The sequence below is a fragment of the Coenobita brevimanus genome, chromosome 109, assembly GCF_032717465.1.
Source record: "Coenobita brevimanus isolate Jiangsu-jjx chromosome 109, ASM3271746v2, whole genome shotgun sequence".
Classification (NCBI taxonomy): domain Eukaryota; kingdom Metazoa; phylum Arthropoda; class Malacostraca; order Decapoda; family Coenobitidae; genus Coenobita; species Coenobita brevimanus.
This window is the reverse complement of record NC_137062.1, coordinates 7,825,604-7,853,453: the sequence shown is the minus strand read 5'-3', so window position 1 is coordinate 7,853,453 and position 27,850 is coordinate 7,825,604. Positions and strand designations below refer to the sequence as shown.

At 46.5% G+C, this 27,850-nt stretch overlaps 1 protein-coding gene across 1 annotated transcript; it reads left to right on the top strand.

The window, feature by feature from the left end:
* Positions 1-15,764: 15,764 nt before the first annotated feature.
* On the top strand, positions 15,765-18,466 carry LOC145417198 (uncharacterized). Its single transcript, XM_080285969.1, has 2 exons — positions 15,765-17,166; positions 17,541-18,466. Exons 1-2 carry the CDS (start codon positions 15,765-15,767, stop codon positions 18,464-18,466), a joined length of 2,328 nt encoding a protein of 775 aa, XP_080142095.1.
* The last annotated feature ends 9,384 nt before the right edge of the window (positions 18,467-27,850 follow it).

Here is a 27,850-nt window from a genome sequence, read left to right as displayed (position 1 = left end):
TTTATCTGGACTTTAGTAAAGCTTTTGATAGGGTTCCACACGAAAGGTTAGTTAGAAAGGTTCGAGCAAACGGTATAGACGGCGGTATCTTAAAATGGATAGAATCCTGGCTGAAAGGACGAAAGCAGAGAGTATTAATAAATGGAACTAAGTCGGACTGGGGATTAGTAACTAACGGTGTACAGTCATGGACAGAGAAACCTGGACATGTGAGGCGAGGCAAATGTCATATTTTCTCTTTTCCCCGACTTGTCCGTCACTCTTCGTTCACGACTCCTTTCCCCCATCCCCCCCACCCCCCATCCCGTTTACCCTCTCTTCATTAGCACCTGCCAAGCTGCACTCCCCATCCCCCCTTCCCTGCCCCCATACACGCCAGTTCGCTAATCCGCCTACCTTCAACCGTGTGTGTGTGTGGGGGGGGGGGTGGCCGTGTGTGCGCGCGCGCGCATCCTTGACACAAGCAACTCCCTACATTTTTCCGATCACAACCCATCCCTCCCTCTTCCCAACGGCTACTCTGCTAACACAAACACACACACACACACACACATATGAGAAGCTCATCTTCATTCTTCGTATACGCAACTGCTCTCTCTCTCTCTCTCTCTCTCTCTCTCTCTCTCTCTCTCTCTCTCTCTCTCTCTCTCTCTCTCTCTCTCTTTCAAGATTCTGTAGGAGTGAATAGTAATGTCAGTGCAAAGTATGCCTTTATTATTGTGATATAAGTATTATAAAATAAAACTTAGGAATATATTTAAAGAAAACAACTGCAGTAGGCTGGTTGGCCCATGCGAGGCAACTCCTGATTTTGGATCTGCAGACGAGAGAGAGAGAGAGAGAGAGAGATGTAAGGAGTGACCACTTGTCCCCCCATCTCTCTCCCTCTCTCTCTCTCTCTCTCTCTCTCTCTCTCTCTCTCTCAATATTCTGGAGTGAATAATAATGTCAGTGCAAAGTATGCCTTTACTGTGATATAAGCATTACAAATTAAAACACTGGAAAATATTTAGAGGGAACAACTGCAGGAAATCCTCTCGAGACGTCAGCATGTGGAACTGTCATTATTTCCCTGCGGGCCAATTAACGTCCACCATCATACTTGCCTACTCCCTTCTGCCACCATTTTCGTCAATTCTCCTCATCTTTACTTTCCAATTCACAGCATGCCATTCGTTACGATAATAATTGCACACACACACACACACACACACACACACACACATATATATATATATATATATATATATATATATATATATATATATATATTGTTACGGAACAGAGAAAGATAATGTACACTTTAAGTGAGAATACGAAGAGTCACTACTGTCCCGTAAAGTTCCAGGTTCAAAACAAAAGAGTTAGGTAAAACTACAAGTTAAAGTTTAATGCACAAACTAACAATAAAACATTCAGGACTCATAAGGATAATGTAATGGCAAATAAACAGGTTAAATATATGGTTAACTGCAATAGCCTCTATTAACACGAAATTAGCAAGAATAAATTTATCTAAGTCAGCCCTGATAAAATGAGATACCAGATAATACTCAGTGAATGCCAGATAAATAATTACAGATACAAACTATTATCAAAAATGACTGACATAAAGAACCCCACACGAATTACAAAAACTTCACTAGGCCTACAAATTAAACTTATGCTATACAGTACAAGAAAAAATGCAACAACAGTCATACTCAAATTACACACAGCTGCTAGATGGTTGGAGATTTCTTGAGCACTCACAATAGTAATATCTGTACAGGGGAGGACAGAGATGTGAACAAAATGAGGAGCAGATCTAAGTGGCGATGATGCAGAGACTGAGCTCATTATATAGGGGCCAGCAGAGCCTGATACAACTTGTAATAAGGACGCGCAAATGAAGCGATGGGGACAAACGGTCGACAATCCCGCACTGAATAAAAGAAAGGACGACTTACTCTACTATAACGGTAGAAGGGGGGACTGAGGCAGAACACGCTCGTGATCAAACATGCAGCAGACTGTGCGTTAAAATTACACAAAGGATGATGAAATCATAGGCTATGTAACACCTCCCCACAAAGAAAAAAGAAATTTACAAAGGAAATTTCTTATTACTCTAAAACAATCTGTACATGGCATTACAGAACATGCAAAAGTCCCTCCTAATTTCACAAAACATGAGATCTCCCTAGCACGTTCAGTCATAGGTACTTGCCAGTATCCCTTTAACAAATCAAACTTACTTATGTACCTAGCCTTTCCGATCTTGTCTATGCAATCTTCCACACGAGGGAGAGGGTAAGTGTCTGTTTTGGTTATCTGATTAACACGTCTGTAGTCAATGCAAAGCCGCTGTGACCCACCCGGCTTAGGGACCAGAATGACAGGAGAACTCCACTCGCTCTGACAGGGCTCAATCATCTTGTGGTCCAACAGGTAGCCAAGCTCCTTCTGGATGAGAGGAACTTTCACTGGGTTCACATGGTAAGGAGGCAATTTAATTGGCTTTGCGTCTCCAACATCGACATCATGCATCAACACAGTGGTTCTTCCTGGAGTAGCACGGAACACTTGCGGGTACTCCTGCAGTAATGCCGAAAACTCCTGCCTTTCCTTAGGAGGTAGATGAGAAAGCTTAGTCTGGAGATCATTCATGATATCAGGATTCTTCCCCAAACTATCACTCAGGCTCATACTGCATGGGAGAGCTTCACTTGCAGACTCGGGTGGAACAGCTACAGTGCAGACTGGATTATTTTCGTCCCGCCTGTGATATAACTTTAGCATGTTGATGTGACATAGTTGCTTGCTCTTTCTACGATCTGGCGTGGCGATGACATAGTTGACATCACTGAGTTTCTTCTCCACGAAATAAGGACCACTAAACTTGGCTTGAAGAGGTTGCCCATGCACCGGTAGCAGAATCAAAACCTGATCTCCTGGCTGAAAGTGGCGTAACCTGGACTTCTTATCATACCAAGTCTTCATCTTCTCCTGAGCAGCTCCTAAATTCTCTCTCGCCAGCTGTAAAGCAGTGGACAGCCGTTCTTTGAAATTCATCACATACTCCAGCAGGTTGACGTCATCTTCCTCCGACAGCCAGCATTCCTTGAGTAGCTTAAGGGGTCCTCTTACTTCATGGCCAAACAGTAGTTCAAAAGGTGAGAAGCCCAGTGATTCATTTGGAGATTCTCTTGCAGCAAACACAACGAATGGAAGACCTTTATCCCAGTCTTTCTGATGTTCCAAACAGTATTTCTTGAGCATCGATTTGAGTGTTTGATGATATCTCTCCAACGCTCCTTGGGTCTGGGGATGGTAAGCTGAAGACGTGATCTGGGTGATGCCCAACTCTTTCAGAGACTGCTTGAAAACATTTGACATGAAATTACTTCCTCGGTCTGACTGTACCTCCTTGGGCAGACCAAACTTTGTGAAGAACCCTAGCATTTCCTTAACCACGTTCTTTGCTGAGATATTTCTAAGTGGAATGGCTTCAGGATAACGAGTAGCCATATCAATCATGGTCAACACATAAGAAAATCCTGAAGAAGTCTTAGGAAGAGGGCCCACAATATCCACCAACACACGGGTGAAAGGCGCCTCAAAAGGAGGAATGGGAACTAGAGGTGCAACCTTTTCGGTCTGATTACACTTTCCCACAACTTGACAGGTGTGACAAGACTTACAATACCAGGAAACATCCCTGAAGATACCTGGCCAGTAGAAGTGTTTCAAAATGCGTGCCACAGTCTTCCTCACTCCAAGGTGTCCTGCCAAACTGGAATCATGAGCCACTCGAATGATATCCTGCCTACAAACACGAGGGATGACAACTTGATGTACAACCTCCCATTCACAGTCGGCTGATGCTGTTGGGGGTCTCCACTTCCTCATAAGTACTCCTGACTTTACATAATAACAAGTAGAAGCACCAGCTGACTCTTCCTCACTGCAAGCAGAGTTAGCTAGACCTTTCAACTCAGGGTCAGCAACCTGCAACTCAACCAACTCTTGACGAGACAAATTATCAACACTACGGGGTACTGCCTCATCTGGTGAGTGGTCCAAATTAGCAAGAAAAGTGTCAGCTAGGATAACATCATCATCATCATCATTATCCTCTAAATCACCAGTAACTTTAGACTTAGCCCTAGTGACAGCACATGCAGGGAATACATCAGGGACATCACAATCCTGGGACACAGCCACTGGCTCACTAGACAACTGAGGAGCTGGACACACTTGACTTCCACCAATATCATTTCCAAGTAAGAAAGTTACACCTGACATTGGGAGTGTCTCAACCAACCCAACCATAACGGAACCATTAACAAAACCAGACTCTAAATTCACTCTGCACAGAGGGACAGAGAAGTAATTATTCCCTACACCTTGTAAGATTACAGTTTCATCAGAGGAATTAAAATTAGAGCCTAGAACACTGGTCAGCATAAGGGATTGGGAAGCACTTGTATCACGATATATTTTAACTGATTTCCTGTCATTACTGTCCAGAGGACTGACAAAACCATCAGACAGGAAATTAGCACATGAACTCTTGAGAGTGTCACCCACGTTACTGCTCAAAAGAGGAGCTCCATCATGAGGATTTAAGTTACCCCTCAAAGCAGGTTCAGTTAACTCAGTTAAAGAATTCTGGGAACTCTCAAGAGTGGACACTAGACCAATTGACTGAATATTTAAAGACTCCTTTTTGTTCACATCACGCTGTCTCCTGAAACATCTCTCCGTAGTATGACCAAGCTTACTACAATAAGTACATTTACTTTTCTGAAATCTAGAGGTGAAGCTGGTATTTACTTCCTGAGAAACATCATCTTTATTTTCTTTCCTGTTACCTGTACTCTGAGTAGAGGCAGCGTACTGACTCTCAGCTTTCCTTTTTCCTCTAAAATATCTCTTGTGAGTGAGAACATACTCATCAGCTAAAACTGCAGCATCAGACAAATTATCTATTCTTTTCTCATCAAGATATAGGCTTACATCTTTACTAATACACCTTTTGAAATCCTCCAGCAAAATCATCTGCTTAAATTTACCAAAATCAGAATCCACATTCTTAGAATTTAACCACTGCTCCAACAAATCTTCTTTGATTTTTGCATACTCAACATGGGATTGCTTATCTTGCTTGTAAGTTGTCCTAAATTTTACTCTATAAGCTTCAGGAACAAGCTCATAGGCCTTAAGAATCAAGCTCTTAACTACATCATAATTATCAGACTGATCCTGAGGCAAAGATGCATAAGTTACTTGAGCTTTACCGGTGAGAACAGTTTGAAGGAGTACTGGCCAATACTCCTTAGGCCAATTAAAACCTGTAGCTACCCTCTCAAACAACTGAAAATACTTTGTTAAATCAGATTCATTAAAAGGAGGGACAAGTTTAACATTTTTAGCCACATCAAAATCATCAGAGCTAGATGATCCAGTTCCACCTTGTTTCATGCGATACTCATGGTCTGCCTGAATCCTAGCAATTTCAACTTGTGCCTCGGCCTCCTTAGCACGGGCCTCCTGCAGGGCTAGCTGTAACTTAGCTAATTCAATCTGCGTTTGCTCATTTGGAGGAGTTACATTGAACAAGCTTTCATTAATCATGGCAACAATCTGATCTTTAGACTGATGAGAGCGAACAACAAATCCCAATTGTTGAGCAACAATCTTAAGTTCATTCTTTGTTCTGTTTTCTATATCACACACTGTTTGCACATTTGACAAAAAATCTTTGGCTTCATCAAGTGTAGAAATAGTAGCCATCATGAATATATCACAGTCACAAAATATCAAACAATATCCTTATGATAATATCCTGAATATCCTGATATGAGGTCGCCAAATTTATGTTACGGAACAGAGAAAGATAATGTACACTTTAAGTGAGAATACGAAGAGTCACTACTGTCCCGTAAAGTTCCAGGTTCAAAACAAAAGAGTTAGGTAAAACTACAAGTTAAAGTTTAATGCACAAACTAACAATAAAACATTCAGGACTTATAAGGATAATGTAATGGCAAATAAACAGGTTAAATATATGGTTAACTGCAATAGCCTCTATTAACACGAAATTAGCAAGAATAAATTTATCTAAGTCAGCCCTGATAAAATGAGATACCAGATAATACTCAGTGAATGCCAGATAAATAATTACAGATACAAACTATTATCAAAAATGACTGACATAAAGAACCCCACACGAATTACAAAAACTTCACTAGGCCTACAAATTAAACTTATGCTATACAGTACAAGAAAAAATGCAACAACAGTCATACTCAAATTACACACAGCTGCTAGATGGTTGGAGATTTCTTGAGCACTCACAATAATAATATCTGTACAGGGGAGGACAGAGATGTGAACAAAATGAGGAGCAGATCTAAGTGGCGATGATGCAGAGACTGAGCTCATTATATAGGGGCCAGCAGAGCCTGATACAACTTGTAATAAGGACGCGCAAATGAAGCGATGGGGACAAACGGTCGACAATCCCGCACTGAATAACAGAAAGGACGACTTACTCTACTATAACGGTAGAAGGGGGGACTGAGGCAGAACACGCTCGTGATCAAACATGCAGCAGACTGTGCGTTAAAATTACACAAAGGATGATGAAATCATAGGCTATGTAACAATATATACATATATATATATATATATATATATATATATATATATATATATATATATATATATAGAGAGAGAGAGAGAGAGAGAGAGAGAGCAGGGGTTGAGAGAGAGAGAGAGAAAGAGGTGAGAAGTGTCCACGTGTCCCCTGGGAATGGCCAGCCTTCCCGGGTCATATGGGTAGGACGGTGAGGAGGTGAGGGAAGGAAGGGGATGGGGGGGGGAACGGTTCATATGGACGAAGATTTAGTGGAAAAATCGAAAAGGAAAAAGAAACTATCAGCTCAGCCCCTGAGTGTCCAGGTTTCTTTGTCCATGACTGTACCACAGGGTTCAGTACTCGGTCCCTTATTATTTATCATATATATAAATGATCTAGATTTAGGAGTCAATAGCAGCATCAGCAAATTTGCCGACGATACAAAAATAGGGCGTATCATTAACTCGACTGACGATTGCCATAACTTACAAAAAGACCTCGATACATTGTCCAAATGGTCTAAAACTTGGCAAATGGAATTTAACGTTAAAAAATGTAAAGTACTTAACGTAGGCAAGACCATTGGAGATACTAAATACAGCTTAGATAACAAAGAAATTAGCAAATCGAAATGCGAGAGAGATCTAGGAGTTATGATTAGTAACGGCCTTAAACCAAGGCAACAGTGTATTAATGCGAGAAATAAAGCAAATAGGGTCCTAGGATTTATTTCGAGAAGCGTGAGCAATAGATCATCTAAAGTAATACTGAAACTTTATCTAGCATTAGTAAGGCCACATTTAGACTACGCAGTACAATTTTGGTGTCCTTACTATAGAATGGATATTAATTCGTTAGAAAATGTACAGAGAAGAATGACTAAAATGATACATGACGTCCGGAACCTGTCATATGAAGACAGACTGAAGAGACTAAGTCTGCATTCGCTAGAGAGGTGTAGAGTAAGGGGAGACTTAATTGAGGTGTTTAAGTGGATGAATAGTATAAATAAGGGAGATATTAGCAAGGTACTTAAAGTGAGCATACAGGATACAACTAGAAATAATGGTTTCAAACTAGAAAAATTCCGTTTCAGTAAGGAAATCGGTAGAAATTGGTTTGGTAACAGAGTAGTAAACGAATGGAATAAGCTACCTAGTGAAGTAGTTGCTGTCTCTTCCATTGAGAGTTTCAAGCATAGGCTAGATAAGCATATGACAGATAAGGGGTGGATATAGAATAAAGAAAATCTCATAACCAATACTAATTCATAATTTTTTTCTCTTCAGGTTACACTATGATAGTCTCTATTCTCCTTTCACACTTTCCTGTAAAATGTCCACGCCAGTTTTTCTATACGGCGTGGTGTTCTTTCTGACGTTTTCCTGCCGGCTTCGGCTGGAGGGTTTGGAGGGCGGGGGAGAGCCTTCTTCTTTGCTATCCTTATCTCATTCTAGTAGTTCAGTTACTCTTCTAGGAGCTGCCTAGCATGGGCCAACCGGCCTACTGCAGTTATCCTCTCTTCTTATGTTCTTATGTTCTTACTCATCCACTCTAACACGGTCATTCGCATCTTAGCCCCAAGGGGGAGAAGGGACAATTCCTCACCGCACCACACCGCACGAGGAACAATTGCGCCGTGCAATCAGTGACATCCACAGCAAGGCCCTACAGCAGAGCTGGTTTACACCTGCCACATCATAATAGACCCATCCCTTTACCCGCATCTGCCTGATCAGCTGATCAGACAAATGTAGGAGAATATCCCCCCAAGGCTGCGTCATCATTTATTCATTCACAATTTCTCTCCATTCATTTCTATCACGCACAGCCACTCTTCCTTGCTCTACAAACATCCCTCTCACATCCAATGCTCTCTTCGTATGTGTATGTATATATATATATATATATATATATATATATATATATATATATATATATATATATATATATACGTAAATCGATCGACAGAAAAACACAGGCAGACAGGTAGGTAGGAATAGATAAGCAGACGGATAAATAATAATCATGTCAGCTCTGTGCCAAACCGCCTGCAAGAAGTGATTGGAAAATGGAAATAAAGGAGGTTGGATTCGATACTGAGATAGATAGAGAGAGAGAGAGAGAGAGAGATGGATTCGATACTGAGAGAGAGAGAGAGAGAGAGAGAGAGAGAGAAAGAGGCATATAGACATGAGGGAAGATGTTAAGAGAAAGTAACAGAGACAGAAGAAAGGAGGAAGTCAGATACTGAGACAGATAGACAGACAGACCGAGTAGATGAGGAAGGGAGAGAAGAAAGGAGAAAAGCAAATGTTGAGAGGCAGAGTGTATGCTGACGCCGCTTAAAAGCTGGCTACATTTGTCTACCCGCGAATTGCAGTTATCTTTAAATGTGTTAAAATGCTTTATTTATTTTATACTAACATGCTTTATTTATTTTATAATAATTATATCAGTAAACGTATACTTTGCATTGACGTTATTATTCACCTTACAGAACCTTTGAGAGAGAGAGAGAGAGAGAGAGAGACGGGGGGGGGGGGATGACGGGATGTATGAAGGGAGGGAGAGAGGGCGGGTGAGGTGAGGAGTGGTCACTTGTCCCCTGAGGCAAGGAAGGGGGTGGGGGGTACGGTTCATATGGACGAAGATTTAATGGAAAAATCGAATAGGAAAGAGAATTTCTCAGGCCACCCCTTCAGTGTCCAGGTTTCTCTGTCCATGACTGTATATAAGATACAGTCTGGGGTCGCGAACCACCAACCCAACAGGCCGCCACATAGCCACTCTAATAGACGACTCACCTGACATAACGCTACTTAACAACACCCAATCCCCAACACACCTAAGAGGGGGCAGACTCGATTTAACGTTTACAAACACAAACATCGCCAACCTTGCAAACTGGGAGATTCACCCCACACTTACCTCCGACCACCACTCCATACTTTGCTCCCTCAATTTGGCTAAACTCCCCAAACCCCCCAGTCCCCCACCTAAGTGGAACACTAAGAAAGCTAGCTGGCCCCTTTTCACTTCCCTTCTAGAAAAATTCTGCTCCTTTAACCCCCCACTAAACCTAGACGAGCACACCACAGAAATCACAAATGCATTCCACGCAGCCGCTGAGCAGGCCATCCCCATCACCAGCCCCCCTAAAGGCCATCACAAAGACCATTGGTTTTATAACGAAAGAGTTAAAGAATTAAATAGAAGATTAAACCGTGCAAAAAAAATCCACAGAGAGAACCCTACCCCTGAGAGCCGCAGTTATCTCCAATCAGTTATCAGACACACGATCAACGGAAAAAATGCTATCAAAGAACAGAGTTGGCTAGAGTGGTGTCAGTCACTAGAAGCCCACACGTCATCTAGCGACATTTGGAAAAGATTAAGGGCAGTTTCCAACCCTCGACCCTCCCGCCCACCAACCCACCCCAACCCTCAAGGCGAAGCGGAAAGACTGGCAGACTCCTTCGCACAAAGAACCTCCCCCACGCAACTCCCTGCCCTTACAAGACAACAACAAGAACAACTGCACCCAGAAAGAGCACAGTTAATCGAAAATTGCATAAACACCCCAGCTTCCTCAGACCATTACTTCACCCTCGACGAACTGACACAGGCCTTCAAAACCAGCTCAGATACGACGCCTGGTCAGGATCTTATAACCTACTCAATGATCAGTCATACGGGACCTATTGCAAGACAAGCCCTGCTAGACCTTCTCAACCATTCATGGCGACTAGGTAAATTACCATCGCAATGGAAGGAAGCGATCATTCACCCTATCCCCAAGCCCCTAGACCCCCAGTCCTTCAGACCCATCTCCCTCCTAAGCTGTGTCAATAAAACAGCGGAGAGAATAGTTAAAGGCCGCCTTGACTGGGCAACCCCTCCCCCCCACAGCCATATATTCGCCTTCACTAAGGGGAAAGGCACGGCGGAGTGCCTCAGCTCCTTCCTGTCTGAACTACGGGGAGGTAAAGGCCTAGCTATATTTATAGACCTAGAAAAAGCTTTTGAGCTGGCTTGCCCTGAGGCTATCCTGGCCACCCTTGCAAACAAGGGGGTTAAGGGTCGACTCCTGCGCTGGCTTAAAAACTTTTTCTCTGGTCGAAAAGCCAAGGTCAGATTTCAGGGCCACATATCAGAATCTCACCAACACGAAAACGGAACTCCGCAGGGCAGCATCATCAGCCCCACTCTTTTCAACACCTTAGTAGAGTGCCTCCTGCAGCTAGACCTAGGTCAAGGAACCCGCCTCCTCTGCTATGCTGACGACATCACTCTGGTAGTATATGGGGGACACTACCGTCAGAGAGCTCAGAGAGCCCTGGACTTTTTGCACAAAAAATGTAGAGAACTTGGACTCAAAGTCAACCCCAGTAAAACGAAAGCTCTGCCTGTCAAAATCCCTACCCCGCCCAGCCAGCTTCTCCTAGGAGACGCCCCTATTCAATACGTAAACTCCCATCGTTACCTAGGGATATATTTTGACAGGAACCTTTCGTTTGATAACGAAGTCCAGTATCTCAGGGACATCACAAAACTCCGTCTCAACGCTCTCCGGGCCTTAGCAGGGAAGGGAGAGGGAGCCTCCTTCAAAGTCCTCCGCCTTTTTTACACCCAGGCCATACGATCCATTATTGACTACGCAGCCCCAGCACTCCTTACCATCAACCCACAACTAGTCAATAAGCTAGAGGTTATACAAAATAACGCACTCAGAACAATGACGGGTGCCCCTATGTGGACCCGCGTGTGCAACCTCAGACTAGAGTGCAATATGGAATCCCTAAACCTCAGGATAAAAGGAAGAATAGCTAATATCGCGGCTAAACTGGCACACAAAAACTCCCCCCTCCCCCTCAGAGCAAGACTAACGGAGGCGGCTAATTTACATCCAGATATCCTCGGTAACAGCTGGTGTCACAGCGCCGCTAAAGCCCTCCACACATACGACCTCACACCCTTCATAAATCTCCCACCAGATGTCCCTAGCGATGCCTTTCACCCTCCCGCTCCGTGGAGCCCCCCCCCTTTTAAGCTCATTATCTCCAACTCCCCCCAAAGCCATTACCGCCACCCAACAATTACGACAAGAAAGCCTAATGAGAATCGACGCCCTCACCACACCTAACTCAGCCACCTACTACACAGACGGCTCCGTCAAGGACAGAACAGCAGGTGCGGCAGTTGTGAGTCAGGAACATTCATATGGCCTCAGAGTCACGGACGGAGCCTCCACACTACAGACCGAATTAGTGGCAATTCTATCAGCCCTAGACGACGCCCTAGAAATCAACCCCACAGCCGACATTATTATTCATACGGACTCATCTAGCGCCATTCACTCACTTAAAAATCAAAAGCCAGCTGACAACATCAAATTGATAACCGACATCACGACTACAGCCCAGGAAATATACAATGCGGGTGGGAAAATTACCATCCACTGGATCCCGAGTCACGTGGGCATTCGCGGCAATGAACTAGCAGACCGCCTAGCCAAAAATGCCACAGAACACCCACACGTGCAAGTAGACATTAAACCCACTCTCAGTCAAATAAAAAAATCCATTAAAAAGCAGGCAGCCAAACTCAACCTGAAAGAACATGAACAACACGTCCTCGAGGGCTCCCCTTCTGCTATATGGTACACTAAAGCTACCGACTACAAGCCCCTAGCTGATATACAAAACATAAGCAGCAAAACGCTCAAAAAACTCAGATGCCTAAGACTGGGTTATAAAACCCTAGCACAGATTCAAACAGACGACCTTCAAACAGTAATTTGTGATCACTGTAACACGGACACCCCCTTCCCGCTCCTTCACTATATTCTTCGTTGCCCAGTCTCAAATAAATTAAAAAGACCAAACAACCCCCCCAACCCAGACGTACAATGCGTAAATATCACCCCACAGTTAATTACAACTCTGCGACAGGCAGCCGCTACCGTTATTGCCGACACGCCCCCTCCCATCCTGTCAGATACCGTAAAACGCCACTCCCCCCCCTTCTAACGGCAATTTACCGTTAAGCCTTTCACCACTCTACCTACTATCACTGGTGCGTTTGTACCTGCATGCGGGGAAGTTTTGAAACATCAACGTGTGCAGTTATAGGATGCACCAGTGAAACTTAAAAAAAAAAAAAAAAAAAAAAAAAAACACGCACAGGACCGTCACGACGGTACCTGCCCCCTCATGAAAGTTCATGCCATCAAGTGGCCCACCTAAACAGCACAGAATATCAACACCGACTGGGCTAATTTACGGCCCGGCCCTCTTTACGGAAGAGGAAATCGAGAACGACGACGACGGTAAATCAGTCACACACACTACCCACCTGGCAGCCGTAGCGGAGACATCTCCTGCTCGCTCCCGCTCTACGCAGACTCGGCGCCCGTCAGTACGCCCCTTCACACTCTCATCAACTCTACGGAACCAGCAACCCACGGTTAACCTGCTCCTGTCAGCAGACGTTTCAGCTTACCATCCTGACTCCGCTCTGCGAGAAGTTACCACGGTGCTCGCCTCTAGAGTTTTCCTCTGAGTCCAGATTGCCATCACGCCTTGTGTTGTGCAACCGTCGTCATTGCAGTCAACGCTGAGACCACCGCAGCCACTGCCTTTCGCCCCACGATTGTGTACCGGGGTGCACACACTTGTGTGCACTCGCCCTTTCGTGGGTTGCGCCCCCCCTTCTACTATTCCTTCCTTTCGGCCTTAGAGTCCCCCAGTGCGAGTACGAAGCCGAACTCTGCGGTTTCCTGGCGTTAGGCCAGGTACACAAAGAGGCCCCTTAGTAGGGGTGGTTATAGGAAAGCACTGGGGTGGCCAAAAACTCGGTAGGGCGCTAGGCAAGACCCCACAGGGGGCAGTGGCAGGGCTATCAAGTCCTCCGCTAGCGGGAGGATAGTCACCACCACTGTAGGTAGGCTTCTTCCCTGTTCTGAGTGAATGGTAGTGTGATTGAGCGTGTGAATGCGAGTGTGACAGCCGCCAAGATGGCGAGCCGAGATCAAACCCCCTCTTCCGCCAAGAAACCTCATTCCCCTCAAGCCCCTCGAGACCCCAGAAACGCTCCTAAGAACCGAGCCACCCACCCTGGAAACTCAACAAACGCCGACTCGAAGAAGAGAGCCCTGGAACTTGAAGACTCCTCCCCTGACGCTGAGATTACGGCAGGAAGGAAACTAAGAATCATTGGCAACGACCACACCCAAGACCGCCTCAATCCTTCCTACAACACCATGGATACCGACGACGACAACACCGACAATGACATCCCAAACCACTCTGACAACCAAACAACGGACGGCACTCAGACCCCCTCTCCTAACAACCACCATTCAGATGAAACACCCTCCTCCCCCCATGACCCAGACGACGACGGCTTCACCCTCGTCCAAAGGAAAAGAAAAAAAAACCTGCTCCAAACCCCTCTGACCCCCCCCACACCCAAGCCACTAACCAACCTCCAACCACACCCCCCACCACACCCAAACTCCCAGCTTTCCTTATCCCAAAGCACGACAATTTCCCTAACACGTACGACATCATCATCAGCATTGAGAACGCCTACCCACATCTACAGTTCAAAATGGTGGCCACCAAAGCCCTGAATACCATCATTGTTCCCCTTAATAATGAGTCCCTGAATATACTCGAAAATCTCCAAGAACTAGAGGGCAAGAAAGTCTCGCTTCAGAAACTGGACCCAAACCTATCCACCAAAAAAGTCGTAGTCCAGCACTACCCCCTGAACTTCCCCCTTGAAGCCATCCTACGCCACAGCCAGGTGGAAGAAGCTAAACGCTGTGAGGTCAAGGGCGAACCAACCAGGCAGGTACTCATTACTATTCGAGGCCCCATCCCAAACTCGCTTAATCTGAAAAACTGGGGCACTTACGATCTCCGCCCCTTCACCCCTGAGCCCCTAAGATGTTTCACTTGCCAGAAATTCGGGCACCACCAATCCTCCTGCCACCGCCCACCAACATGTGCACTCTGTAGTGGCCGACATCCCACCCAGCAATGCCTTGACAAATTCAAGGCTAAACAACAGGTCACAGCCAAATGCCCCAATTGTCATGGGCAGCATCACGCCTGGAACAAGGCTTGTCCCATAAGAAAGGCAATCATCCAAAAGAACATGACGAAAGACCAACAAGGGACTCAGGGAAAAAAAACCGCCTTCACCCCCGCACCCCCTGGCACTTTCACCTGGGGGCAATCAAACAGTAACTCAAGTCCCCCTTCACTTACACCCAGCAACTTCCCCCAACTCTCCACTGCTCACAGAAACCCCCCCCGCAACCGCAGCAACTCTCAGACCCCCACCCCCCCCTCAACCACACACACTACACCTCCCCCCCCACCCACTCCAACACTAAAAAAGCACGCCAGCACACAAACCACCACATCAATTCAAACCCAAACTATTTCACCAGCCCCCGATCAACCCCAACTCCTAAACAATTTCAATAAGGATGACCTACGCCAAATCACACAGTTCATAGCTCAAGGACTAGCAACCATCGTCAACGACATAGTCGGAGTAACCATACCAACCACGGAGGTTACCAGAGTCGCTCAGGATGCCATACGCAAACACTTCAGCCACGCCACACACACAGACGCCAACATGATAGACCTACAACACACACCCCCTCCAACATCTGCAGAATACTCTTACGCCACCAACACACACCCCCTCCCTCACAACACAGTACACAACATCACTATTACACAACAACAACCAGACACGTCACTACCCCCCACCAAACAACCTCAACAACACAACAGCCACAACACACCTATCACACAACAACAACCAGAAACTCCACTACACCCCAACACACAAAAACAACAACACCACAACTCAAGTAACAGACACTCTCGATCCTCCAAATCACGCAAAAACTCAGCCTCACGCACACAAAAATATGAACTCACACTCACGTCCTCCTCTCTCACGTCACACCACCCCGAGACAAACTCCCTCAGACTCTGAGACATTATCACAACCATGGACAGACAACTAAACACAAACAACCATACGACAACCTCCCCAAACACGCAACCCCCCCCCCGAACCCCCCCACATCAATTTCTTGCAGTGGAATATGCAGGGAGCACTGAAAAAACGAGCATTGTTAGAGGAAACAGCCCATAAAAATAATATAGATGTCTTCCTCCTTCAGGAGACTCTTACTCCAGCCCATAAACCCATCAAACTAAGAGGCTTCACCTCCTTTCATCTCCCCCACTCGCAAAGAGGCCCACGAGGCTCTGCCATTTTAGTGAGAAATAACATCCCCTCGAAACTGTTACAACCGCCGCCTGACTGCGGGGAGGGCGTAGAAATTCAGGGCTGCACCATTACGCTAGCCACCACACAACTCGACATCTACAATATATACCGGCCCCCCAATGCAACCCTAAGCCTTGATGAGGTCTTTGCAACAGCAGCAACTAAAAATCTACTCATCGGAGGTGACCTAAATGCCCATCACCCCTGTCTGGGGTCGCGAACCACCAACCCAACAGGCCGCCACATAGCCACTCTAATAGACGACTCACCTGACATAACGCTACTTAACAACACCCAATCCCCAACACACCTAAGAGGGGGCAGACTCGATTTAACGTTTACAAACACAAACATCGCCAACCTTGCAAACTGGGAGATTCACCCCACACTTACCTCCGACCACCACTCCATACTTTGCTCCCTCAATTTGGCTAAACTCCCCAAACCCCCCAGTCCCCCACCTAAGTGGAACACTAAGAAAGCTAGCTGGCCCCTTTTCACTTCCCTTCTAGAAAAATTCTGCTCCTTTAACCCCCCACTAAACCTAGACGAGCACACCACAGAAATCACAAATGCATTCCACGCAGCCGCTGAGCAGGCCATCCCCATCACCAGCCCCCCTAAAGGCCATCACAAAGACCATTGGTTTTATAACGAAAGAGTTAAAGAATTAAATAGAAGATTAAACCGTGCAAAAAAAATCCACAGAGAGAACCCTACCCCTGAGAGCCGCAGTTATCTCCAATCAGTTATCAGACACACGATCAACGGAAAAAATGCTATCAAAGAACAGAGTTGGCTAGAGTGGTGTCAGTCACTAGAAGCCCACACGTCATCTAGCGACATTTGGAAAAGATTAAGGGCAGTTTTCAACCCTCGACCCTCCCGCCCACCAACCCACCCCAACCCTCAAGGCGAAGCGGAAAGACTGGCAGACTCCTTCGCACAAAGAACCTCCCCCACGCAACTCCCTGCCCTTACAAGACAACAACAAGAACAACTGCACCCAGAAAGATCACAGTTAATCGAAAATTGCATAAACACCCCAGCTTCCTCAGACCATTACTTCACCCTCGACGAACTGACACGGGCCTTCAAAACCAGCTCAGATACGACGCCTGGTCAGGATCTTATAACCTACTCAATGATCAGTCATACGGGACCTATTGCAAGACAAGCCCTGCTAGACCTTCTCAACCATTCATGGCGACTAGGTAAATTACCATCGCAATGGAAGGAAGCGATCATTCACCCTATCCCCAAGCCCCTAGACCCCCAGTCCTTCAGACCCATCTCCCTCCTAAGCTGTGTCAATAAAACAGCGGAGAGAATAGTTAAAGGCCGCCTTGACTGGGCAACCCCTCCCCCCCACAGCCATATATTCGCCTTCACTAAGGGGAAAGGCACGGCGGAGTGCCTCAGCTCCTTCCTGTCTGAACTACGGGGAGGTAAAGGCCTAGCTATATTTATAGACCTAGAAAAGCTTTTGAGCTGGCTTGCCCTGAGGCTATCCTGGCCACCCTTGCAAACAAGGGGGTTAAGGGTCGACTCCTGTGCTGGCTTCACCCCTTTTTCTCTGGTCGAAAAGCCAAGGTCAGATTTCAGGGCCACATATCAGAATCTCACCAACACGAAAACGGAACTCCGCAGGGCAGCATCATCAGCCCCACTCTTTTCAACACCTTAGTAGAGTGCCTCCTGCAGCTAGACCTAGGTCAAGGAACCCGCCTCCTCTGCTATGCTGACGACATCACTCTGGTAGTATATGGGGGACACTACCGTCAGAGAGCTCAGAGAGCCCTGGACTTTTTGCACAAAAAATGTAGAGAACTTGGACTCAAAGTCAACCCCAGTAAAACGAAAGCTCTGCCTGTCAAAATCCCTACCCCGCCCAGCCAGCTTCTCCTAGGAGACGCCCCTATTCAATACGTAAACTCCCATCGTTACCTAGGGATATATTTTGACAGGAACCTTTCGTTTGATAACGAAGTCCAGTATCTCAGGGACATCACAAAACTCCGTCTCAACGCTCTCCGGGCCTTAGCAGGGAAGGGAGAGGGAGCCTCCTTCAAAGTCCTCCGCCTTTTTTACACCCAGGCCATACGATCCATTATTGACTACGCAGCCCCAGCACTCCTTACCATCAACCCACAACTAGTCAATAAGCTAGAGGTTATACAAAATAACGCACTCAGAACAATGACGGGTGCCCCTATGTGGACCCGCGTGTGCAACCTCAGACTAGAGTGCAATATGGAATCCCTAAACCTCAGGATAAAAGGAAGAATAGCTAATATCGCGGCTAAACTGGCACACAAAAACTCCCCCCTCCCCCTCAGAGCAAGACTAACGGAGGCGGCTAATTTACATCCAGATATCCTCGGTAACAGCTGGTGTCACAGCGCCGCTAAAGCCCTCCACACATACGACCTCACACCCTTCATAAATCTCCCACCAGATGTCCCTAGCGATGCCTTTCACCCTCCCGCTCCGTGGAGGCCCCCCCCCTTTTAAGCTCATTATCTCCAACTCCCCCCAAAGCCATTACCGCCACCCAACAATTACGACAAGAAAGCCTAATGAGAATCGACGCCCTCACCACACCTAACTCAGCCACCTACTACACAGACGGCTCCGTCAAGGACAGAACAGCAGGTGCGGCAGTTGTGAGTCAGGAACATTCATATGGCCTCAGAGTCACGGACGGAGCCTCCACACTACAGACCGAATTAGTGGCAATTCTATCAGCCCTAGACGACGCCCTAGAAATCAACCCCACAGCCGACATTATTATTCATACGGACTCATCTAGCGCCATTCACTCACTTAAAAATCAAAAGCCAGCTGACAACATCAAATTGATAACCGACATCACGACTACAGCCCAGGAAATATACAATGCGGGTGGGAAAATTACCATCCACTGGATCCCGAGTCACGTGGGCATTCGCGGCAATGAACTAGCAGACCGCCTAGCCAAAAATGCCACAGAACACCCACACGTGCAAGTAGACATTAAACCCACTCTCAGTCAAATAAAAAAATCCATTAAAAAGCAGGCAGCCAAACTCAACCTGAAAGAACATGAACAACACGTCCTCGAGGGCTCCCCTTCTGCTATATGGTACACTAAAGCTACCGACTACAAGCCCCTAGCTGATATACAAAACATAAGCAGCAAAACGCTCAAAAAAATCAGACGCCTAAGACTGGGTTATAAAACCCTAGCACAGATTCAAACAGACGACCTTCAAAAAGTAGTTGGTGATCACTGTAACACGGACACCCCCTTCCCGCTCCTTCACTATATTCTTCGTTGCCCAGTCTCAAATAAATTAAAAAGACCAGACAACCCCCCCAACCCAGACGTACAACGCGTAAATATCACCCCACAGTTAATTACAACTCTGCGACAGGCAGCCGCTACCGTTATTGCCGACACGCCCCCTCCCATCCTGTCAGATACCGTAAAACGCCACTCCCCCCCTTCTAACGGCAATTTACCGTTAAGCCTTTCACCACTCTACCTACTATCACTGGTGCGTTTGTACCTGCATGCGGGGAAGTTTTGAAACATCAACGTGTGCAGTTATAGGATGCACCAGTGAAACTTAAAAAAAAAAAAAAAAAAAAAAAAACACGCACAGGACCGTCACGACGGTACCTGCCCCCTCATGAAAGTTCATGCCATCAAGTGGCCCACCTAAACAGCACAGAATATCAACACCGACTGGGCTAATTTACGGCCCGGCCCTCTTTACGGAAGAGGAAATCGAGAACGACGACGACGGTAAATCAGTCACACACACTACCCATCTGGCAGCCGTAGCGGAGACATCTCCCGCTCGCTCCCGCTCTACACAGACTCGGCGCCCGTCAGTACGCCCCCTCACACTCTCATCAACTCTACGGAACCAGCAACCCACGGTTAACCTGCTCCAGTCAGCAGACGTTTCAGCTTACCATCCTGACTCCGCTCTGCGAGAAGTTACCACGGTGCTCGCCTCAAGAGTTTTTTCCTCTGAGTCCAGATTGCCATCACGCCTTGTGTTGTGCAACCGCCGTCATTGCAGTCAACGCTGAGACCACCGCAGCCACTGCCTTTCGCCCCACGATTGTGTACCGGGGTGCACACACTTGTGTGCACTCGCCCTTTCGTGGGTTGCGCCCCCCCTTCTACTATTCCTTCCTTTCGGCCTTAGAGTCCCCCAGTGCGAGTACGAAGCCGAACTCTGCGGTTTCCTGGCGTTAGGCCAGGTACACAAAGAGGCCCCTTAGTAGGGGTGGTTATAGGAAAGCACTGGGGTGGCCAAAAACTCGGTAGGGCGCTAGGCAAGACCCCACAGGGGGCAGTGGCAGGGCTATCAAGTCCTCCGCTAGCGGGGGGATAGTCACCACCACTGTAGGTAGGCTTCTTCCTTGTTCTGAGTGAATGGTAGTGTGATTGAGCGTGTGAATGCGAGTGTGACGGCCGCCAAGATGGCGAGCCGAGATCAAACCCCCTCTTCCGCCAAGAAACCTCCTGCCCCTCAAGCCCCTCGAGACCCCAGAAACGCTCCTAAGAACCGAGCCACCCACCTTGGAAACTCAACAAACGCCGACTCGAAGAAGAGAGCCCTGGAACTTGAAGACTCCTCCCCTGACGCTGAGATTATGGCAGGAAGGAAACTAAGAATCATTGGCAATGACCACACCCAAGACCGCCTCAACCCTTCCTACAACACCATGGATACCGACGACGACAACACCGACAATGACATCCCAAACCACTCTGACAACCAAACAACGGACGGCACTCAGACCCCCTCTCCTAACAACCACCATTCAGATGAAACACCCTCCTCCCCCCATGACCCAGACGACGACGGCTTCACCCTCGTTCAAAGGAAAAGAAACAAAAAACCTGCTCCAAACCCCTCTGACCCCCCCCACACCCAAGCCACTAACCAACCTCCAACCACACCCCCCACCACACCCAAACTCCCAGCTTTCCTTATCCCAAAGCACGACAATTTCCCTAACACGTACGACATCATCATCAGCATTGAGAACGCCTACCCACATCTACAGTTCAAAATGGTGGCCACCAAAGCCCTGAATACCATCATTGTTCCCCTTAATAATGAGTCCCTGAATATACTCGAAAATCTCCAAGAACTAGAGGGCAAGAAAGTCTCGCTTCAGAAACTGGACCCAAACCTATCCACCAAAAAAGCCGTAGTCCAGCACTACCCCTGAACTTCCCCCTTGAAGCCATCCTACGCCACAGCCAGGTGGAAGAAGCTAAACGCTGTGAGGTCAAGGGCGAACCAACCAGGCAGGTACTCATTACTATTCGAGGCCCCATCCCAAACTCGCTTAATCTGAAAAACTGGGGCACTTACGATCTCCGCCCCTTCACCCCTGAGCCCCTAAGATGTTTCACTTGCCAGAAATTCGGGCACCACCAATCCTCCTGCCACCGCCCACCAACATGTGCACTCTGTAGTGGCCGACATCCCACCCAGCAATGCCTTGACAAATTCAAGGCTAAACAACAGGTCACAGCCAAATGCCCCAATTGTCATGGGCAGCATCACGCCTGGAACAAGGCTTGTCCCATAAGAAAGGCAATCATCCAAAAGAACATGACGAAAGACCAACAAGGGACTCAGGGAAAAAACCGCCTTCACCCCCACACCCCCTGGCACTGTCACCTGGGGGCAATCCAACAGTAACTCAAGTCCCCTTCACTTACACCCAGCAACTTCCCCCCACTCTCCCCTGCTCACAGAAACCCTCGCCACCGCAGCAACTCTCAGACCCCCACCCCCTCAACCACACACACTACACCTCCCCCCACCCACTCCAACACTAAAAAGCACGCCAGCACACAAACCACCACATCAATTCAAACCCAAACTATTTCACCAGCCCCCGATCAACCCCAACTCCTAAACAATTTCAATAAGGATGACCTACGCCAAATCACACAGTTCATAGCTCAAGGACTAGCAACCATCGTCAACGACATAGTCGGAGTAACCATACCAACCACGGAGGTTACCAGAGTCGCTCAGGATGCCATACGCAAACACTTCAGCCACGCCACACACACAGACGCCAACATGATAGACCTACAACACACCCCCTCCAACATCTGCAGAATACTCTTACGCCACCAACACACACCCCCTCCCTCACAACACAGTACACAACATCACTATTACACAACAACAACCAGACACGTCACTACCCCCCACCAAACAACCTCAACAACACAACAGCCACAACACACCTATCACACAACAACAACCAGAAACTCCACTACACCCCAACACACAAAAACAACAACACCACAACTCAAGTAACAGACACTCTCGATCCTCCAAATCACGCAAAAACTCAGCCTCACGCACACAAAAATATGAACTCACACTCACGTCCTCCTCTCTCACGTCACACCACCCCGAGACAAACTCCCTCAGACTCTGAGACATTATCACAACCATGGACAGACAACTAAACACAAACAACCATACGACAACCTCCCCAAACACGCAACCCCCCCCGAACCCCCCCCACATCAATTTCTTGCAGTGGAATATGCAGGGAGCACTGAAAAAACGAGCATTGTTAGAGGAAACAGCCCATAAAAATAATATAGATGTCTTCCTCCTTCAGGAGACTCTTACTCCAGCCCATAAACCCATCAAACTAAGAGGCTTCACCTCCTTTCATCTCCCCCACTCGCAAAGAGGCCCACGAGGCTCTGCCATTTTAGTGAGAAATAACATCCCCTCGAAACTGTTACAACCGCCGCCTGACTGCGGGGAGGGCGTAGAAATTCAGGGCTGCACCATTACGCTAGCCACCACACAACTCGACATCTACAATATATACCGGCCCCCCAATGCAACCCTAAGCCTTGATGAGGTCTTTGCAACAGCAGCAACTAAAAATCTACTCATCGGAGGTGACCTAAATGCCCATCACCCCTGTCTGGGGTCGCGAACCACCAACCCAACAGGCCGCCACATAGCCACTCTAATAGACGACTCACCTGACATAACGCTACTTAACAACACCCAATCCCCAACACACCTAAGAGGGGGCAGACTCGATTTAACGTTTACAAACACAAACATCGCCAACCTTGCAAACTGGGAGATTCACCCCACACTTACCTCCGACCACCACTCCATACTTTGCTCCCTCAATTTGGCTAAACTCCCCAAACCCCCCAGTCCCCCACCTAAGTGGAACACTAAGAAAGCTAGCTGGCCCCTTTTCACTTCCCTTCTAGAAAAATTCTGCTCCTTTAACCCCCCACTAAACCTAGACGAGCACACCACAGAAATCACAAATGCATTCCACGCAGCCGCTGAGCAGGCCATCCCCATCACCAGCCCCCTAAAGGCCATCACAAAGACCATTGGTTTTATAACGAAAGAGTTAAAGAATTAAATAGAAGATTAAACCGTGCAAAAAAAATCCACAGAGAGAACCCTACCCCTGAGAGCCGCAGTTATCTCCAATCAGTTATCAGACACACGATCAACGGAAAAAATGCTATCAAAGAACAGAGTTGGCTAGAGTGGTGTCAGTCACTAGAAGCCCACACGTCATCTAGCGACATTTGGAAAAGATTAAGGGCAGTTTCCAGCCCTCGACCCTCCCGCCCACCAACCCACCCCAACCCTCAAGGCGAAGCGGAAAGACTGGCAGACTCCTTCGCACAAAGAACCTCCCCCACGCAACTCCCTGCCCTTACAAGACAACAACAAGAACAACTGCACCCAGAAAGAGCACAGTTAATCGAAAATTGCATAAACACCCCAGCTTCCTCAGACCATTACTTCACCCTCGACGAACTGACACGGGCCTTCAAAACCAGCTCAGATACGACGCCTGGTCAGGATCTTATAACCTACTCTATGATCAGTCATACGGGACCTATTGCAAGACAAGCCCTGCTAGACCTTCTCAACCATTCATGGCGACTAGGTAAATTACCATCGCAATGGAAGGAAGCGATCATTCACCCTATCCCCAAGCCCCTAGACCCCCAGTCCTTCAGACCCATCTCCCTCCTAAGCTGTGTCAATAAAACCGCGGAGAGAATAGTTAAAGGCCGCCTTGACTGGGCAACCCCTCCCCCCCACAGCCATATATTCGCCTTCACTAAGGGGAAAGGCACGGCGGAGTGCCTCAGCTCCTTCCTGTCTGAACTACGGGGAGGTAAAGGCCTAGCTATATTTATAGACCTAGAATTAGCTTTTGAGCTGGCTTGCCCTGAGGCTATCCTGGCCACCCTTGCAAACAAGGGGGTTAAGGGTCGACTCCTGCGCTGGCTTAAAAACTTTTTCTCTGGTCGAAAAGCCAAGGTCAGATTTCAGGGCCACATATCAGAATCTCACCAACACGAAAACGGAACTCCGCAGGGCAGCATCATCAGCCCCACTCTTTTCAACACCTTAGTAGAGTGCCTCCTGCAGCTAGACCTAGGTCAAGGAACCCGCCTCCTCTGCTATGCTGACGACATCACTCTGGTAGTATATGGGGGACACTACCGTCAGAGAGCTCAGAGAGCCCTGGACTTTTTGCACAAAAAATGTAGAGAACTTGGACTCAAAGTCAACCCCAGTAAAACGAAAGCTCTGCCTGTCAAAATCCCTACCCCGCCCAGCCAGCTTCTCCTAGGAGACGCCCCTATTCAATACGTAAACTCCCATCGTTACCTAGGGATATATTTTGACAGGAACCTTTCGTTTGATAACGAAGTCCAGTATCTCAGGGACATCACAAAACTCCGTCTCAACGCTCTCCGGGCCTTAGCAGGGAAGGGAGAGGGAGCCTCCTTCAAAGTCCTCCGCCTTTTTTACACCCAGGCCATACGATCCATTATTGACTACGCAGCCCCAGCACTCCTTACCATCAACCCACAACTAGTCAATAAGCTAGAGGTTATACAAAATAACGCACTCAGAACAATGACGGGTGCCCCTATGTGGACCCGCGTGTGCAACCTCAGACTAGAGTGCAATATGGAATCCCTAAACCTCAGGATAAAAGGAAGAATAGCTAATATCGCGGCTAAACTGGCACACAAAAACTCCCCCCTCCCCCTCAGAGCAAGACTAACGGAGGCGGCTAATTTACATCCAGATATCCTCGGTAACAGCTGGTGTCACAGCGCCGCTAAAGCCCTCCACACATACGACCTCACACCCTTCATAAATCTCCCACCAGATGTCCCTAGCGATGCCTTTCACCCTCCCGCTCCGTGGAGCCCCCCCCCTTTTAAGCTCATTATCTCCAACTCCCCCCCCAAAGCCATTACCGCCACCCAACAATTACGACAAGAAAGCCTAATGAGAATCGACGCCCTCACCACACCTAACTCAGCCACCTACTACACAGACGGCTCCGTCAAGGACAGAACAGCAGGTGCGGCAGTTGTGAGTCAGGAACATTCATATGGCCTCAGAGTCACGGACGGAGCCTCCACACTACAGACCGAATTAGTGGCAATTCTATCAGCCCTAGACGACGCCCTAGAAATCAACCCCACAGCCGACATTATTATTCATACGGACTCATCTAGCGCCATTCACTCACTTAAAAATCAAAAGCCAGCTGACAACATCAAATTGATAACCGACATCACGACTACAGCCCAGGAAATATACAATGCGGGTGGGAAAATTACCATCCACTGGATCCCGAGTCACGTGGGCATTCGCGGCAATGAACTAGCAGACCGCCTAGCCAAAAATGCCACAGAACACCCACACGTGCAAGTAGACATTAAACCCACTCTCAGTCAAATAAAAAAAATCCATTAAAAAGCAGGCAGCCAAACTCAACCTGAAAGAACATGAACAACACGTCCTCGAGGGCATAGATATATTCCTTCAAAACCGTTTAGAACTAACAATTCAGAACCAAGATGGTTAAACAACAGATTAAAATCTCTCATAGGCCAAAGGAAAGGAATATATAGAAAAATAAAACGTGGAGAGGAACACTTACGTAACCGGTACACAATTTTAAATAGAGAAGTAAAGAGGGAGATAAGAAAAGCAAAGAGAAGTTATGAAATTAAGGTTGCAAGTGAATCAAAAGTAAACCCCAAGGGTTTTTATCAAATGTACCGAACGAAAAATAAAGATAGGATAGGACCACTCAGAACAGAATCAGGTGACATTAACAGTGAAGATAAAGAAATGTGCTCCATCCTAAATAATTACTTCATATCAGTATTCACCAAGGAAAATCTAAGCCTGGTCCCTCAAGCAGAAAATATTTACCATGAGAATACGGAAAATATTCTTAGTAAAATAACCATTAGTAAGGAGGACGTATTGAAAGAAATTAACAAGTTAAAACCTCAAAAATCGCCAGGTCCGGACGATATATATGCAAAAATTATAAAAGAAACCAAAGAAGAATTATGTCAGCCACTTTTAACGTTATTTAATGACTCTTTAAGTTCCAGAGAAGTTCCAGAGGCGTGGAAAACCGCAAACGTAGTGCCCATCTTTAAAAAGGGTGATAAATCAGCTGCGTCGAATTATCGTCCGATAAGTCTAACGTCAATAGTAGGAAAAATGTTAGAGTCAATTTTGGCAAATAGGATTAGAGAACACTTAGAAAGATTTAATCTTATAAACGAAAGTCAGCACGGATTCAGGCAAGGACGATCCTGCCTCACAAATTTGTTGTCATTCTACTCGGAGGTCTATGAGGCAGTAGATAGCGATAAAGCTTACGATGTTATTTATCTGGACTTTAGTAAAGCTTTTGATAGAGTCCCACACGAAAGGTTAGTTAGAAAGGTTCGAGCACACGGTATAGACGGCGATATCTTAAAATGGATAGAATCCTGGCTGAAAGGACGAAAGCAGAGAGTATTAATAAATGGAACTAAGTCGGACTGGGGATTAGTAACTAGCGGTGTACCACAGGGTTCAGTACTCGGTCCCTTATTATTTATCATATATATAAATGATCTAGACTTAGGAGTCAATAGCAGAATCAGCAAATTTGCCGACGATACAAAAATAGGGCGTATCATTAACTCGACTGACGATTGCCATTACTTACAAAAAGACCTCGATACATTGTCCAAATGGTCGAAAACTTGGCAAATGGAATTTAACGTTGAAAAATGTAAAGTACTTAACGTAGGCAAGACCATTGGAGATACTAAATACAGCTTAGATAACAAAGAAATTAGCAAATCTGAATGCGAGAGAGATCTAGGAGTTATGATTAGTAACGACCTTAAACCTAGGCAACAGTGCATTAATGCGAGAAATAAAGCAAATAGGGTCCTAGGATTTATTTCGAGAAGCGTGAGCAATAGATCATCTAAAGTAATACTGAAACTTTATCTAGCATTGGTGAGGCCACATTTAGACTACGCAGTGCAATTTTGGTGTCCTTACTATAGAATGGATATTAATTCGTTAGAAAATGTACAGAGAAGAATGACTAAAATGATACATGACGTCCGGAACCTGTCATATGAAGACAGACTGAAAAGACTAAGTCTGCATTCGCTAGAGAGGCGTAGAGTAAGGGGAGACTTAATTGAGGTTTTTAAGTGGATGAATGGTATAAATAAGGGAGATATTAGCAAGGTACTTAAAGTGAGCATACAGGATAGAACTAGAAATAATGGTTTCAAACTAGAAAAATTCCGTTTCAGAAAGGAAATCGGTAGAAATTGGTTCGGTAATAGAGTAGTAGACGAATGGAATAAGCTACCTAGTAAAGTAGTTGCTGCCTCTTCCATTGAGAGTTTCAAGCATAGGCTAGATAAGCATATGACAAATAAGGGGTGGATATAGAATAAAGAAAATATTATAAACAATACTAATTCAAAAATAAATTTTCTTTTCAGGTTACACT

What these genes read in the sequence shown, in the direction of transcription:
- LOC145417198 (XM_080285969.1), top strand. Translation starts at nt 15,765, where the DNA reads ATGCAGGGAGCACTGAAAAAACGAGCATTGTTAGAGGAAACAGCCCAT. An exon ending in CAACCATTCATGGCGACTAG is followed by an intron (nt 17,167 to 17,540) that starts GTAAATTACCAT and finishes CTGGTCGAAAAG; the next exon opens with CCAAGGTCAGATTTCAGGGC.